The following is an 18089-nucleotide window of genomic DNA, read 5'->3' as shown; positions in this document are numbered from 1 at the left end:
ACCAAAGAGTTGTCAGCAAAACTGGAATTTACAGCTTTTGCAAAGGTTTTTTCACTTTTATTTTGAAAGAAGAATCCAAACATCCGCTGTCGGTGTTTACAAGAGACTACGAAAATGGCTTCTGAAACTGAGCGGAGGGGCCTGAACTGAATAGGTGACTTAATATAAGCCTGACCTCTGGATTGTAAGTCTTTTTGGTTTTATGATTTTACAAAAATCAACACACATGTACACGCTTTATGTATGCGTCTGAAACACGTTTAATATCAGTCGGGCGGTTATTCGGAGATTTTGGGCGGAAGTTTAGACGTCGTGCCGGTGTTTGTCCGGCGGTGAAGCAGCCAGTGGGTCTTCGAGCAGGAAAAAGCGCCAACTTCTGCCGCACCGTCCGAATCGTCAAATACTCTGTAAATGGCTCTCAGAGTGGATATTTAGTGAAATATATTAAACTTCGACTTGGAATGACTCATTCAGGTAAGAGTAAAAACGCTTAAACACTGTTGTGGATTTTGTTAGTGCGTTTTCTGTGAGTGAAGTGTAGAAACGGCGTGCTGCCTGTTCTCTCCTCCCACTTCTTCACCGCACCGTTTTGACCCAGTTTTGTCGCTGTGTTGTCTGCAAAGTGCTCAACGCCAGTTTACTGCGCGCTGTTTGCTGACTCGTAGCTGCCTGCTGACGCTAAAACAAGATAGCTGTCGCTAACGTAAACGGTTCTTCTTCAGAAGTCGAGGGGGACAATGAAAACAAGAGAAGCACCACTGGGTTAAGTTAGCTATAGCCAGCTAACATGTTACATAATACGTCGTTCAGTCGGTTACTGGGTTGGATTCAGTAAACCAGAGCTATCTACATTAATTTAATATAGCCACTTTTGCTACACTTCCAGAGCTACGCAGTATTCACTTGGTGCGTAGTTACTTTCGGTCTCGATAACTCTGATGGCGCCCACTGAAATTGAATACAGTTTCCATTTCTTTCCAGTGAGGTGCGCTGTTGCATCTCAGTAGAAAACGTTGCCCTCCGGCTACCAGAAGAAGATGCCAGGCCTGCAGGGTGAAAATGTTGTGGCGGCGCTTGGGAGCCCCATCAAGAAGAGTAAGCTCTCTCTGAAGTTCCTCCAGAAGAAAGAAACCAAAAGGGCTTTGGATTTCTCTGAACCACAGGCGGATGAACCCAAAACTGTTGAACCAGTGGAGCCTGAGGCAAGGTGGGTCTGTGCTGTCAATGTGTGATTTATTTGAGGTCATACAAAGTTCAAAACACCGCTGTATTATTCTAACTTTACCTTGTCAAGGAATGTGGTGCCTGGCTGGCATGTTTTAGGAAGTTCTCAACCAGTAAACACAACTTCATTCATACTATTAATGTAATTTTGCAGCCTGTGTGAGGGCACAGTCATTTATATGTAGATGGAAATACCTTATAGTTAGATGTTTGGTTTGAAATGAATCTTTATTTTCCTTAGATGATTGTCTCCATGCCCCTGAAAGCAGAATATCAAAGAATCTTCTTATTATTCTTATTTATATGAACATTTTTGACAGCTCTCAATTCAATGGGGAAAGCTCAGGTTTTTTCAGCTTTTAAAGTTAATGATTCTGACCACACTGTAAACAAAAACTAGCCATCAGTCATGTTTGGTTTTAGAAGAATCAAACCTTACTTATGTTTTTTTGTTTTTATTTTAATTTGAAACTCTGCTTTCCTCCTCCACTGTTCAGCGGCTGTGATCAGGAGGTCCCTGGTCCTTCTCCATGTCCAGCCTCACCTGGCCTCCTCCTGTCATGTGAGAAGAGAGAGAACTTGGTGCCATTTGTGGGCCTCAACAACTTGGGCAACACCTGCTACTTGAACAGTGTCTTACAGGTGGGTACTCTCCATAGACAGGTTGGATACACATCTTTAACGGCTGTTTGACTACAACATACATGTATGTGCGGTATGTACGGTAGATGTATGTATGGAAAGGATAATGCTTAATAAGTATGTGTAGTTTTTTGACTAAACAACTCAGAAATAAACAGAAATGTAACCACAACAATATTTTTTGTTTGAAAAGGGTCTGTGTCCATCTCTGCTTATCTTTATTCATAGATTAAACATCATAGATTTTTCCGATAAATTATGATCCACAGACCTTCTTCTCGGATGTAACTTTACTTTCATTGCCATTACATACAACGCCATGATACACACACCTTTTCTTGCATGAAAAATTATAAAGAACCTTGAGGGAAATAATTCTGTAGGAATCAAAATGACTCTCCCTTTCACTAAGAATATTGTTGAACATTCACTGTAGACAGAAACACTGTTTGGCCCAATGTACAGAACAGTGTCTTCCGTGGCTGATGTAGAACAGATAAAACATATAGCTAAGAGGCTTCTCCACATCATTCTGTGTCCTCCTGACTGTGTTCAGAAGCAAGAAGGACATAAAATATGTTTTAGGATATCTGTTCTTTTAGGCCATTGGTAAAACTACAAGACAATCTCTTATCACTTGCAGGATGCTTTTTAGTGTCACGTTACTTCTCTAGTTGTCTCATTGTGTGTTGCGTTGACATTGTACAGGGTATCTGCAGCCTTGAAATTGCTTAAAAAAAACCTGAATTGATTTTCTTCAAAAAAGCCAAAGTATAAAAAGTCTTAAATATAAATTACAAAGGTCGTAAATAATTATTCTGCCATAGCTAGTAACTTTACTAATAAAATGTTTTTGTAAGGTATTTCAGAAAATCTTGGCTGGAAATCCTGAGTACTATTATTTCAGACTGTTGACTTTACTAACATTTATATTTAGATTAGTTGTAAAGGGCTATTTTTTAAGCCCATCCATTTTCTACTGATATGCAGATGCAGTACCATCGTGTTTAATGATTAATGAATGATATTACTATGATTTATTGTTATATAATTAATAAGAATAATTACTCCAGGCCTTAATACTCCAACTGGTTTTCTATTATATCTGGCTGGTGCGACTGTAAAACAGATTTTTAATTGTATTTTGTGTATTGAATCCTGTCGAAACCTGTTGAAATTGTTATCGCTCACTGTTAAAAACGAAGTGACAAATGAAAAATGTTAATGACAACTTTTGCTCATGTACAAGCTCAAAATGTGTCACGTGTGTGTTTTCTAAGACGGAAAGAAGCGACATGCTGCCCAGAAAGCTTTATTTAGGAAGCTTTTTTGATTTTTCTGTGCAGACAGATTCCTTCTGAAAAAGTCAGTGATAACTAATGTTGATATCTGTCTGCTACTGCAGGTGCTGTACTACTGCCCAGGGCTCAGAGAAGGCATAAAGAAACTGTACAACTTCTCTAAAAGAAAAGACAAATCAAAGGAAGACACTGATAAAAGCGAAGAGGTTGGTGCAGTTTTTTATTTATAACATTTACATTTCCTTTTTTAGGGCTACTGTACAGTATATTGTATTCAAAGACAGTATTTCTTATTATTTTATTTGTATTTCATTTCTGCATCCACATTCTCAGCAGTCGGAAGTTATATCTGAGGATTTACCGCCTCAAATCGAGCTCCTCGGGAGCTTCAACAGTCTGATAACATCAGTGGAGCAGCTGCAGTCTGACTTCCTGCTGAGCCCCGACAGCTTCAGTGAAGGAGAACTCGCTGCACCACCTCGTAAATTACTCCACACACTCAGGTAATGATGTGCTTATTTTGAATGATAGGTTGTGTCCAAATTAATGAGGGATGTAGGGAAAAAGTGTCATGTTTTCTGTTAAAGAGGTCATATTATGCTAATTTTCAGGTTCATACTTTTATTTGGGGGTCCTAGTAGAATAGGGTTACTTATTTTAATTTTCAAAAAACACATTTTTCTCATGGTGCATTGCTTCAGCACCCCTTTTCACACTGTGCCTTGAACGCTCTGTTTTAGCTCAGAGTGAGACATTTCACCTTTGTTCAATCTCTGATGAGAGTTGCATGTGCGCATTACTTAACGGGCAGGATGTTGCCAATCAGAAGCAGAGTAGTGCGGGTAATGCCGAGCAAGGTAGTGTGAGTGACACACATAAGTTACGGAAGTAAATGCTCGACTCCAAACGAGGCGTTTCAGGCAGTGCAGGAGCAGTGTTTTCTGTGGGAGAGAGTGGACTTTGGGCTTTTTCACTTTGCAGAAGTTTTACATGCACAAAAATGCGACATAGCACAATAAAGGAAAGGCAAAAATCCAAAAATAATATGACCTCTTTAAAGAAAAATTATTATCTGTTTGTGTTAGTGCTTGACGCACAATGCCTTGAGTAGACATTTTCTGGAACCACCTTCTGTTTTTTTTTTTTTTTTAATGATTGTATTTAATTAACTCAATTAAATCTAGTCTATAAAAAAGTCAAAACTAATAGCCAGTGCCGATTTTAAGATGTAAAACCCAAACTGACGTGTTAAAATTACATATTTCTTTTTGAGTGAGAGTTAAACATTTTGACATTTTTCAAATTTTTCAAGCTTATGCTTCATCATCATTAAATATTTTGGTTACTTCTATGTGTGTTGCAGGCAGCTGAACCCCATGTATGAAGGCTATCTTCAGCATGACGCCCAGGAGGTGCTGCAGTGCATCCTGGGATATATCCAAGAGGCTTGTGACACCATCAAGAAGGAGCAGAAGTTGAAGAGGGAGGATAACAATGTGACGGAAGTTAAAATGGAGAATGGAGTCCTTGTGGGTTCCAACACCTCTGTAGCAGAATCCAAAACTTCCAACGAGGAGGACGGCCAAGTGAATGGCAAGAGGAAGAGTGACACTGAAGTGGGAAACGCCAAAAAGAAGCCAAAATCTGTGAAGTCCAAGAAATCTGATGCAGAGGAAGAAACAAGAAATAAACCCCTCACTCGCTCCAAACGGAGGTCCTCCAGTGATATCACAGTAGATAACACCCAAAACAAAGAGGAGGAGGCAGAGGATGAAGGGATGAAGAAACAACACAAGGAGGATGAAGGAGGGAGTGACGGTGAGGGGAAAGGTGAGAAGGCATCGAAAGAAGCAGATGGGAAAAGAAAGAAGAAGGCTAAACTGAGCTGGCTGAGGCCTTCTGGGAAACAACCGAGCATTTTCTCCAAGTTCCGCAGCGTGGGGAAGATCAGCTGCATGACTGTGAAGAACCAAAACAAACCGGAGGAGGAGAACGGGCTGACTGATGGTCAGAGTAAGAATGAGAAGACAAATGTGGAGAAAGCACCACAAAACACGACTGAAGACAAGAAGGCAATGAAACCTCAAGGTAGGAGATTATAACAGGGTTCATACAAAGTCTGTAAAGTTTTGTTAATGCTTAATTTCTGTTTTTGGGGTTAGGAAGCTGCTTGAATTTGAAAAAAGCGTGATTTTCAACATAATCTGGTGTTTCATCTACATAGTCATCGTAATTGTTTGTTGTACCCTGGTGTTGAAATTAGCAGGAATTAAATAATAATCTTCAAAACATAGAATCAAAGTTAATGTTAACAGCTGGTAAAATTAACAAGTGACTGCATACATTGCTGTGGCTACAAAGTAATTCTGTATTTATTATAATAATCATTATTAAGTAATTCTGTATTTATATGATGGTACTGGCTATGAGAGTCTGGAAAAATTTTTGGTTCACATACCTTGAAAGTGTTCGAAAAGTGCTATTATAACACAAAGTGGAAAGTGACAAGGGATGTGCTTTAAAGGATAAAAAGCAAGATAACTTTTCTACTATAACTATAACTACTTACCTGTGCACTGAGTAGAGACAGAAGTTTCATTATCTATCTATCTTCAAATTGCCTGTCAAATTTGTCTCTAAATGGGTTGTTTTATTTTAAAGGCAGCTTTCAAACTATTTGTAATAGAGTAAATAGAGTAGGACACTAAGTCTGGAAAGATGACAGAGTCCTGGTTGCTGAGTTTAACCTCTGCCTGGGGAAATCTGATGGCATCAGTACTTCATATGTGACATAAACTGACAGATCACTCAGCCCTGTCTCTCTGTGTTTCTGTCAGATTCACTGGGCCTGGACATGATGGAGCGCTTGTTCCAGGGCCAACTGGTTCTGAGGACTCGCTGTCTGGAGTGTGAGAGCTTCACAGAGAGGAGAGAAGACTTCCAGGACATCAGTGTCCCGGTGCTCGATGACCAACCCAGCAGCCCAGACGACCTCTCTGAGGGTGAGGACTTTTACTACTCTTTGCATTCAGTTCACAAAATGAAAATCTTACACAATACATTTAGAAAGTTTCTTTATTACAATAGTTGTGTTTCCATAAGCATTTTTATGTGCATTTTGAAGAATATCACATTAGAAATTTCATGGAAACGGCAAAATTAAAAAAAACTTCCTGTAATTCCCCCAAAAAGTTTGTGTGCTCGCATGAGTTGTTTTTTGTGTTTTGCAAATCAGAGACAATGTGCAAAATGTTTGATGGAAACAGATTTGCTGAATAAAGTCTGACGTTGCGAATATTCAACTCACATGACTGATCAGCTGTTTCCACTGTCTGCTGCGCTCATTATAATCATTGCATTTCTTCGTTGTCTCCGGACAGCAGGCAACACAGCCAATGCTAGCTGACATGCAAGAACAATTACAACTTGCCCTATAGAAAGTAATTCCTGAAGACCTCTCTCTTTTTGTCTCCTGGTTTGTTTACCTCTTGCCTCTGTTTCTTTCCACATCCATGTAGCCTACACCACGTAATCCTGACGAAATTACGCTTTACGTAGCCTAGTTCATTCGTTCAAAACAGTTAATGGAAATGCACCAGATTCGCATTTTGATATTTTAGTATTTAGCTGATTTAAATGACAGAAAAAATATCATGTTGTGATTGTGTACACCCTTGCTCTTTCTTCCAGACCACAATGAAGATAAAAAAATAACATTATTAATTCGATAACTTGTATCTTCTGTCTTCCCAGTCTCTCCTGATCCTAAACCAGAGCTGAAGACTCTGACATGGGCCATCAGCCAGTTTGCTTCAGTGGAGCGCATCGTCGGGGAGGATAAATATTTCTGTGAGACCTGTCATCATTACACAGAGGCTGAGAGAAGTCTGCTGTTTGACAAAACTCCTGAAGTGATCACCATCCACCTGAAGCGCTTCTCTGCCAACAGTTTAGAGTGAGTTGATGAATTTGCTACACATTTACTGCAGAGTTCGTTGATCATTTCAGTCAGTTTTCTGTCCTGTCTGTCCAAAATACTGTAGATTCACTTCTGTCCTGCAGTACTCTTATGTAGATGACAGAGTATGGAAGTATTGGCCAGTTTATTTGAATGTAAAATCAGCTCAATGATTCTGTAGTTTATCTGCTTACTCTCATTGCTTGAAAGAATACAACAGACTCATCATTTTATTAATTTATGCAGAAAAAAGGATGTTTTTTTACAACCTGAAATTGTTTTTTTTTTTTTTTTTACTAGGGCTGCACGGATATGGTGAAAAAAACACAAATAAATTATTTTGACAGATATAAAGATGATATGATTCCCAATTAGTGGGAATTTTCACTAAGAAAGAAATTAGAAATGTGACACTTCATGGAGTCTGTACCATACAAATGTTTTTTTTATTACATCTGGAGATTTGTAGGCCAGGGCATCTCTGCAGCACTACAGTTCTTTACTATAATGCTGTTTTGTCTGACCTATTTTACCTTTATCAAAGAAATTGCAGCTTCTGCGATTTTAAGTTGCAATTTGAAGTTGTCGTCTCCAAGATCTTTGTATGTGTTGCTGCAAGAAACAAGGTCCTTTTTTTGATGAAGACAATTAAGAATACGCTTCCACTAATAGCAATGATGAAGAAAATTAATTAATGAAACACCGTTTGTTCAACATTTAATTTTGTCAACAAGAAAATAATTTTGTCATACTGTAAACTGTAATGAAGTCTGGTATTACACAGGAACAGAACAGTAGAAGTCTCATCTAATTTCTGTCCTCCTAAATGCAGTGACATGATTGTGAGACACACTGCTAATAACTCATCTGTTTGTTTCCCTCTTAGAATGGACCCGTATGCAGGTCTGTCTAAAGTGAACACCCCTCTGCAGACACCTTTGACCTTGTCTCTGGAGGAGTGGTGCACTCGGCCCTCATCTGTGAAGGGTCAACACTATCAGCTGTTTGCTGTGGTCATGCACAGCGGTGTCACCATCAGCAGCGGCCACTACACCGCCTACGTCCGCATGTCAGATCTGAAAGATACAAAGCTCTGGCTGCGGGACAGAAAAGACACAGAGGAGGAGCAGCGAGAGGAGAAGAAAAGTAAAGAGGGCACACGGGTGAAAGACGAAGCGCTGGACTACGATGACGGAGAGGTGTCATTCAGCCTGAATGCAAGGAGAGGTGCGTGTTCGATTAGTAGCAAAACAGGAGGCAAGAAGCTGTCAGAGGGTGGGGTTGGACTCTTGGGCGGCCAAAGGAGTTTGTCTAGTTATGACCTCGGGAACGGCAGCGGCACACATGCAGAGAAGTCGGCCAACAATGGATCAACAGAGGGATCCAAACGGAGAAAGACCATCAACAGCCTGGGCCACAATACTGAAGCGGGACTTAAAAAGGAGCCTGTAGTAGGAGAGGAGGCAGCGATGACTTCCTGTGGAGAGGTGGAGGCCACAGAACAGCAGGCTTTGAACAGCCTCCTTGAATATGAGGGCAAATGGCTGCTGTTTGATGACTCAGAGGTGCGTTTGTTTGAGGAGGATGATTTCCTGCGAGCCTGCTCTCCTGAGACGTGCTCCTCATCAACACCTTACCTGCTGTTCTACAGGAAGATGCCTGAACACGGACACTAACATGAACACGAGGCCCGCTGTTGACTCAGGGTTGTGCCGGTTAGGCGTTTTGGCAGCTGAGTGCTCAGAGAGAGGAAAGTTTTGTTTTGCAAAACAGCAACCAGTGCCAAAAAATACTGTGGCTGCCATATATGATGAAGTGAAGATAGTTTTTAGCCCAGAAACCTGGTCCGGTCACACTGAGGGGCCAAAGCTGTTTGAACCGTCTCATGGACTCATATGTCAGGGCAGACTAATAGGGATTTGTCTATGGGCCAGGGTTGACTTGAGCCTTTATCTGTTTCATTTTTATGTAACTGTCGCCTCTGTAAACTGTGTACAGTGGCATGTCTTTTTTTTTTTTTTTGACACTGGCTTTGATACTTTTTCTGTCATTGTCTATAACATGTCCTGTTTTTGATGTTTTCTGTTATGAATTTGTTTGGTTCCTTTTTACAAATTGGAAAAGCACTTTTGAACTAAAATGAGTGAAAATGCAAAATGTCTTTCCTCCTAGCTGATTATTTTTCTATAATCCAATGTGCATTTACAGGATGTGTCAGTGCTGTATATATTTGGATTAGATTCATCATCCAAAAGCCAAAATTAGAGCCAAATAAAAAACAAATCCTTTTCACTTGCTACTGTATGTAGAATATGCTTATGAGGTTAGAGAGAATACGCTGCATTTTCCTTTCTGCAATATTTTCTGTAGTTTTGTAGAAAAGCATTGCCCATCTCCCATATCTCAAATCTTTGCACTGGTTCCTTGTTCTCAAGTTTTAACATACAAACATTTTCTGTGGTTTTGTAATTCTGAAGTCTGAAATAGAGTCGATGCAGGAGAAACTAACCCATTTGGACTGACTTGTCACATTTACAATAATGCCATATTTATAGATAAAACATGAAAATGTTTGGCATTTAAATGTATACATTTAAGTTTGTCCTTATTTTTGGTTTTGTTAATAGATTGTAGGCGTTCTCAGACCAGATATCAAACATTTACAAGAGTTATGATACTTAAATGTATATTTCTTAAATCAGGTTTTATAAGACACGTTTTTCAAGGTTTTAAAACTGCACTGTTCTAAAAATTTGAATGTGAAAATCTGAATCTGTTTTTTTTTTAAGTGTTTGCTCCTTAATTCCGTGACAGGAGGATTTAAAACAGAGCAACTCCCTTCTCAGTGAAACCTACCTCCACTTTTTCTGCAGAATCTGTTTGGTTCGTTAAGGTTGATAGTCACAAGTGCAACCAATTTCAGTGGTATGATCCGATTGCTTGTCTTCCTCATAGCTACGTAGTTCCAGTGTTGGCAGTTTGAAATAATTATGTGTGATCTGTAGCAAAGAGCATCGCAAAAGGTAATGCTTTGACTTGAATCAACATCCTATTTTGCTTAGACTTTTTACAAATATCAGTCCAGGTATGGTCATTTTTCCAGACAACTGACATAATAATAATTTAACCCACCTTACCCACCAATATTATGTTCTCTCTTCATGCTTTTTTGTTTTGAATTTGAAATAATTAATTATTATGATTTGAGGTTAACACAAAATCAAGATTCTGCTCTCAGAACCTGTTCTATGCTTGTGAATGTGTCCCCGTCATCGCTCAGATAATTTCCTTTTGATCAAGCAGATGCATGTTCAGAGGTTTTTTAGTTATCACAGCTTTGCAGGTGAAGAAAATGTTCATCAGGTATCTCATCTTTGTAGTTTAAAATATTCAGTAAGGGTGACACTGTTCATCTCAGGTTCTACAGCAGAGTGCTTAGGTCCAATCGTGGTTTCAGGGATTTGATCCAGTTATTCAGCAGTGCTTCTGAGTTCTTGTCCATAATGGGTCATCTTCAGTTATTTCACTATATACACCAGGGAAAGGTTTCCAAAGTGCTCACAGATCTGGTTTAATCTGAGAACAGCCCCGATAAGTGTGTTGTCTTCTTTAAACTGTACCTCATTCCAGCTGAAAATATATTGTTGGTAAGTTCATACTATAAGCAATAAAGTTTTTACCTTCACGTCCTCACTGCTGATCCTTTTCATACTCTTACTCACATCCTACTGATCTGTTGTCTCTAACACAACATTTATCCTAAATAAACACAAGCAAAAATATAACCAGCATACACAGTGAGTGAACATTAAAATATTTATTTAGTAAAATATTTAAAATAAACAAAACAAAACTACATAAAATTATACAAGGATGTTTAAAGTACCTAACTTTAAAACATTCTTAAAACTAAAAATGATAATAAAGCATCATGATAAATAATGGTACCATTTTTTGCATGTTTTCATTGTTTTCCTTCCCCCCCGTTTTGAATTACATAAACTTTCAAGTTGTAAAATGCATTGCTACACCGTAATAAAAAAAGTGCACACATGAAATTGAATACAGATTTTTGACACAGTACATAATTAAATAGACACCTTGACTTTTAAAATTGTACCTTTTCTGCTGGAAAACTGTTTTGGCACTATGAGTAGCTGATAAAGGGATCTCAGAGCATTCTTCATTTTCAGTGGCTTTTTTTTACATCCAGCAGATTCTGTGAAGACTAACATTATTAGCTTTTTTAATGGTTGCATAAGGAAGAAGACTTGTTCCCTTGTGTAACAAATGGCCAGCAAAGAAAAATCCTAAATGCCAAGGTATCTTTTAATCTTTAAGATCCACTTGTTCGTCCCTCTGATTGTGTAACAGTTTGTCTGTAAACAACTTAAGACACTGGAATGACGTACCAAGCTGCAACATGTTTAGCCTTTCTTTTAGCACACCCTCCCAAACACTGACCAACTTCGAAGACACTCCTATTTACACTCAATAAATTAATATTGCAATTTCTGTTATGTGTGTGCAGGTGTGTGTTTGTGTGTGTGCCTGTGTTCTCTTCATCTTCAAATGTCGAGCTTGCGAAGACTCATCCTGCTGAAGGAATCTCTGGAAAATAGAAAAAACAAACAAGAATTGATTTCCACGGACTGAAAGATCATCTGATCTGTGGCTATTATTGTCTCCACTTTTTAAAAAAAGAAATCTGGCTTGTGGGAATAGCAAGACTGTAAGGCTATGATGACTAAAGTCTCCAATAACTAAGTGTATTTTTTCATCTAGATCTGTGAAACCAAAGTTTAAAATCCACACAAGCTTGATGACTGATGTAAACGACAATTGCAGGGTTCCTATTGTGATCCTGATAATAACTGTCAGGATTTATACATGACATGCTGTGAAAGGTTTTACACACATCGACTAAATAATATTAATTCTTGATATTCTCAGGTTGTTGTTTTTTTAAGTGTATGAACAATATTAGACTTGTCATCAATTAATAATATATACTGTATGTGCAGTAAAATCTCAAAGAATAATTGTATTATAAAGTTGTCAAAAGTAGCGATACCTGGATGCTTTAACAAACTGTACAATCTCCATTAATTATACGTTCCATTGTACTCAAAGTACAAAGACTTGCAGGAAACATACAGGAAACAGATCTACAATAAGATTTTCAACAAAAGGCTACACAGATATGAATATTATTACAAATGTGTTTTTTTATGAACCCTGTTCTGTGTGCCTACTGCTTTTTTACTTTTTTTTTTTTTTTTTACATTTTTGTACCACAGCTGTGGTATTGACAAATACAGAAGCTCTGAGTGGCAGCAGAAGAATGTTTTTGTTTTCTGGTGATTTTCTAAGTCGGATCTAAATTGCCAGGATAAATTATATTGCCAGTACCAGAACATTTTCTTTTGTAAGGCTCAATTTTCTAAACGTTTGTTTTTGTAATACTAATTCTGTCCACACTCGGTTTCCACACATGCAAAACACAACAATAATGAGTGAATGAATGTGGAAGTCTGAAATTCTGTTATTGGCGAATATTCCCTGAACAGTTTTTCAGGCTTTTCTGGAATAAAACTCTAAAACCTTCCACATATTACACAAATTGAGTGACCAGTGGAAACTGGCCATAATACAAACAGAAGACACAGAGACTCAAGAGCATCACAAAATGTAGTCTGAAAGTCCCAAACTACCTTGTCAAGCTGTCCGTTTGCTGCATGATTTTTACAGAAGCAAAACAAAAAAGAATTTAACATCCAAAACATATCATCTACTCCCACACTTGCTCTCTCTTTACACACACACCAATAAAGTGGCCCTGTTCGGTCCTACCTGTGTGAGTTGACCTGCAGCACAGGTTTATAAAGCTGAGGGATCTTTCTGTTGATGAGGGGCTGCAGCGACTCCTTCAGCCGGTGATAATTCCTCTCCAGCTCCCTCTGGTACTCCTTCTGGTCCGGACCGATCAGGCTCTTGTTCTTACGTAGGGCATCTTCACACCTTTGGCAGAGAAGTCCATCAAATACTGGCATGAAGATTCTGTAGTACACTTGGTATTTTTTAATAGGGGTAACAGTCAGATGCCAAAAACACTTGCTACTGTAGATGGAGAATTTCTGCTTTACCTCAGGCTTATTGGGGCATTTGGTTGTGTTAATGTTGTTATCTATACACTCAATGTCAGCTAACTGGTGAAACAGCAGCTTTTTGACTCATCACATAACTTTGATAAACAAAATGTTCTTTTCCTGTAATTACAACATAATTTTCTCATTATTTTAAGATACAGATCATGTAATTGAGAGATTTTTATCTCATAATTTCAGGTTCCATGTTAAATCTTGTGTCCCACAAACAAATTTCCAACATGTTGTACCATGAAATGCAACACACACAGTCCGTACCTCTTTGTGAAGTCTTTAAAGCAGAGCCGTAGCTTATTGTGGTGTCTGTACAGCTTTGGGTCACTGGGGATCTCTGACAGAAACACCTGAGCCACCTCCAAGGGACCCTGAGGAGTGCAGATAATATGATTATCTATCTACAAATTCTCATAATAATGCTTTTGGGATCTTTTATTCCTAAACGTACTCCAATGCACATGAAGAACTTTGTTGTATTTTTTTATCAAATATATCTTCACCTGGTTGACAGTTGTGCCTACTGATCCCTGCAGGACCATCTGCAGCATCTTTGCGTCAGCAGGGTCCTGGTGGGTGGCGAAGGCCAGCTCCTGAGTCTTCTTCTGCATGTCCTCTATTGCCACCTCGATGGGTGTGGATATGATCTGAGAAGTGACAGAGAGACAAGCAGTTTTAGTAATCGGGACACACAGCAAAAGTCGGATAAAGACCACTTAATCCAACGTGTTGTAAACTCTTCACTCACCTCCTCTTTGTGGATGATGTTGATGCGTGTCTTGATGTAAGGGAAAGCATGGGAGGTGGTGAGGATGGTCTTGCGTTTGAACTGTTCGTGCAGGTCCCCGTGGGCTCGCCCATCCAGAGTGAACGGGGTGCAGTAGACGAAACGTCTCAAGTTGTAGTTCTTGTCAAAGTACGTGATGCGGTCCTTCATCTCATATGTGTCGAAGTACGGCTCCACGTATGTGATCTGGATGAAGGCCTGCAGAAATAAATCAGATCGTATTCTTGATTGGTTAGGTTTTTAGATCATTTTCCTTCTGTTAAAAATGGATGCTAAAGATGGACTAAAAGCTTTAAAAAAAGCTCCCCAGACATTTTTCATAAACTGCTCCACTTCCTTCTACTTATTCAAAAATACATTTTGTGCAACACCGACCTTATTGGGGTCCAACTTGCACTTGTCCACTGGGTTGGAGTCTTTAATGACTTCTACCTGGTCCTCTCCAAATCGCTCACCATAGAAACCCTGGGAGGAAATGAAATGAGAGAGCCTCATTAGTTCAAAGCAAAAGACTGAAAGCACACATAGCAAAGAGAGGATCACTTTAGTAATCAGGTTATTATAGCAAAATCTAGAGCCTACATGGCGGTTATTTACCTCTAGCCTGTGAGAGATTTCTGCCAGCTTCGTGATGGCCGGCTCTTTGTACACAAACTCCTGCTCGTCTAAGTCGCCAAATTTTGAACCGTAAAATCCGACTCTGAAGTACGTACCAAACATCCTCTTTCCATCCTACGAGCAGAGGAATATAATGTTAGTGCTGAGGAAGAAAAGGACCTCAATTCATTTAACGCATTCATTTTTAACTAGACTTTCAAAAAACAGTCAAACTAAAAAACTTTTTGAAAAGCCATTGTTCAAACCAGACACCAGACGCATTTTCACTGCAAACCCTAAAAAAATCACAATAATGGCTTTTTATTTTTGTTGCTTTATACATAAATGGGAAATCCACTGAACAATGGCAAACTTCAGCTCCAGTTGTGACTGTGCAGCTCACAGGGGTGAAGGAGGGGAGAAAAAGGTTGTAGTTCATTCAGAGAGATGACCACTAAAAAGGCAACAGCGAGTTTCATTATCTGCATGACAATCTAATAATATAGCGAATATATATATACATCATATTTTAAGTAATATCAGTTTAAATGGCCTGTAAAATGTGTGCCTAATGTCAAGTGTTATTCCAGTCTATACAAGTGTACAAGGGGTTTGACATGAAATGTCTGTAGAAGCCAGTGTGAGATAGAAAGCAGCCAAGAGATCATCAACCTCAGGATTAACATCCACACATTTAGTCAATGGTAACCACAGTCCCAAATATTTGCATCAATGGTACACGTTCCAGTTTTTATGCGCTTGTTGTACAGCTTGAATGCAGTACACGGAGGACAGGCAGGTGCAGTGTTTCACCTCCGTTAACAGGCAGAGGACAAAAGATCAACAAGAAACAACAACCTCTTTTCTCTCTTCACAGCCTTTATGCATATACTTTCTATTTTTGTGTTTTGAGGAAAACAGTCTTAGCTCAGAGATCAAAGCAACAGAGAAGGTGAACAGAGAAAGACAAAAAATTAAACCCAGAGAAAAGAGTCTCTGATGTACAGTCGTAGTGACTATTTTTGTTCTGCAAACTGAACCTGAACCCAACCATCCCATAATATCTTAGGAAGTATTAACATTCAGTGACTGGAGAAGGCTATCAAATTTTGTTCTGCACAGACCATCCAGAAAGCCACTTCACATTAAAGTACATACTTAAAGTGAGACTTAAAGCAGGTCTGATACAAGTGTAAGTGAGAGAACACATGTATATGTGTGTGTATAACATGAGAGAGGGAGAAGCTGTGGATAAGTTTCGAGGTTGGCATACTAGTAAAAGATAATTAAATAAACCCTGTTGGTATATGCAAGTTTGAGGCAAAAAAAAAAGAAAATGTATTCCTGCTGCAACTGCAGATTCAAAAAGAAATGTAAGTATATTATAAGAGGCCCTGAAAACTAAGGAACTTACCACAAGACACAATTAAGTAAAGTGGGAAGGAAGGGTCGGCAACCAGGGAAATCAAAAAGGAGAAAACAGAACAAATTTTAATGAGGATTGGGTTCCTCCAGAGAATTTCAAAAACAACACAAACTAACACACAACAGCAAAAATATCTCCAATGATTTTGACAAAGAACATAAACTCATTGTGGAGGATCGAGACCATGCAAAGGTAGACAGTTAACAAAGAAAAAAGAAAGACTAGTGAGAAAACAAAGATCCACCACCTCCAGAAGCACAACATGCACTCTCAGTGCATTTCCAGAAGGAACACAGAGTGCTCCGTCATGCAACAAACCATGAGAACTCAGAGGTTAATACTGTTAACAGGATGGATGAAAAAAATTATCAGGGGTCGATTTAGTTTTAACTATTAAAAGAAAGGGCAAGAATACGAACCAATCGAAATCAAAAGGGGTAAATCAAGTAATCCTGTGATTACTTTGAGTTGAACCCTCTTGGAAAAAAACCTGACTGCCTCAGGAATTTGGTTCTAGCTTCGCCCCAATGCAAGTCTGCAACACCTTGTGTTTTAAAAGGCTCATTTGATGGTGCGTGGAAAGAAATGACCAATGGCTAGAGCAGGGAAGCTAACAGATACCCCTCAAGTGAAAACAGTGCACTGAAATCGAGCCCTGTGGTTGAAGATGAGATGAAGATGAAGATGAAGTGGGACAGCAGATGGTCAACGAGTGTGTTCTGACTGACCAGCAGACAGACAGAAGATGAGAACAGGGAGAGTGCGGATTGTGCAGGTGATGCATTCACTGAGACTTTTGTCATTAGTGTCACACACTCTGGCTCCCATGCACAGCCTGCCAACACTGTCACGTTATAAAAACAAGCTCCTCTTGCACATTAAGAGGAGGGAGGAGAGAGGAAAATGGTGAAGGTGTTGCTGCTTATACAGCAAGTGTCCCCAGCGGGGGCAGACAGCGGACATTGTCTGCAGATGTTAATGGATTGGATGTATCAAACAAAGCAAAGAGAGCACCTGAATGCCCACGGCTAGCAAATAAAAAGATGAGAGTAAATAAAAATAACGACACAAAAAGATAAAAAACATGAGCAGGGCCAAGCAGGAACCGTTTAACCACCTACCTCCCAGCCAGTACTCTGTGTGACAAAGAGAATACAGGACAAGTGAACGACAACGCACACACACCTCACACACAGTGTGGCATATGCACACACTGTGATGTTACAGTAAGGAGAATGGACTCCTGGAAACTAACCCAGGTTACTACCTGTCGAGCTGGAGAGCAGAGCAACTGACCTCTGACATAAAAGAAAACTTTCAAACACGAATCAAACACAAAAAAAGTTTTGGCTTTGTCAGAGCAGCTGCTCTGCACACCAGACGACTGTAACCTTGCCCACACTGTAACTTGACATCATCATTATGAGTCACACAACTGGCAAAAAAAACACAACTGGAGTCTCTTCCTACATCTCATGCATTCTCTGTTTCATACGTCACATATATAATAAAGCATGCAAGGTATCTGACAAAGTATAAATAAATAAATTGACTGGAATTAAAATGCCAAATTATAAAACCATGCAAAGCTGTGTCTGTGTGAAGGCTAGGCAACATGACTACAGTTGTGTTCGTTGTCGTTACTGTTATTTGTGTCAAAACTGAAGAATGCAATTTTTTCTGTGGCACTGTAAGTGAAAAACTTTGGTCCTTGTCGTGCATCTTTGGTTTTGTCCCATTTTTCTTTTATAAAATCCTGCTGGAAGAAACCTCTACGCTGTCCAATAAATGTGACAGACATTATTTATGTGACAAAAGTGCACCCGTGCAAAACATACATGTGACTGTGTCAGTGAGGTTCTGAGGTGTTTATATTGACAGGCGAACATGCTATTCTCGATACATATTACTGAATTTATAAAGGAACCAAGGAAATAAATCATATATAACCTGGTGTAACCCAGAGGTGATCTGTTCATAACAAGAGAACTGG

At 39.2% G+C, this 18089-nt stretch overlaps 2 protein-coding genes across 15 annotated transcripts in view; one reads left to right on the top strand and one right to left on the bottom strand.

Annotated features, from left to right (window-relative positions):
- The first annotated feature begins 215 nt into the window (after positions 1-215).
- usp1 (ubiquitin specific peptidase 1) lies at positions 216-10810 on the top strand. The gene is made up of 9 exons (XM_084354516.1): positions 216-474; positions 982-1207; positions 1722-1866; positions 3272-3373; positions 3501-3670; positions 4531-5255; positions 6005-6169; positions 6921-7122; positions 8012-10810. The coding sequence occupies exons 2-9, from the start codon at positions 1038-1040 to the stop codon at positions 8799-8801; spliced, it is 2469 nt and encodes an 822-aa protein (XP_084210642.1). The 5' UTR covers positions 216-474; positions 982-1037; the 3' UTR covers positions 8802-10810.
- Positions 10811-10927: 117 nt separating this feature from the next.
- The window catches only part of dock7 (dedicator of cytokinesis 7), a 60143-nt gene continuing 52981 nt past the window's right edge, over positions 10928-18089 (bottom strand). For 9 of the 14 annotated variants that reach the window (XM_084354499.1, XM_084354507.1, XM_084354500.1 and 6 more), the window contains 8 exons: positions 17218-17232; positions 14671-14796; positions 14449-14538; positions 14035-14271; positions 13790-13933; positions 13551-13657; positions 12979-13146; positions 10928-11736 (listed from right to left, as the gene is read on the bottom strand). In XM_084354499.1, coding sequence (XP_084210625.1) covers positions 11694-11736; positions 12979-13146; positions 13551-13657; positions 13790-13933; positions 14035-14271; positions 14449-14538; positions 14671-14796; positions 17218-17232 — 930 coding nt within the window. In that variant the 3' untranslated portion in view covers positions 10928-11693. Of the gene's footprint in view, positions 11737-12839; positions 12860-12978; positions 13147-13550; positions 13658-13789; positions 13934-14034; positions 14272-14448; positions 14539-14670; positions 14806-17217; positions 17233-18089 lie in introns of all 14 variants that reach the window. The other 5 variants (XM_084354505.1, XM_084354509.1, XM_084354502.1 and 2 more) reach the window with 2 other exon arrangements.

The sequence above is a fragment of the Pagrus pagrus genome (genome assembly GCF_965226575.1).
Source record: "Pagrus pagrus genome assembly, chromosome: 6".
In the NCBI taxonomy this organism is placed as follows: domain Eukaryota; kingdom Metazoa; phylum Chordata; class Actinopteri; order Spariformes; family Sparidae; genus Pagrus; species Pagrus pagrus.
This window is presented reverse-complemented; position numbering and strand designations above follow the sequence as displayed.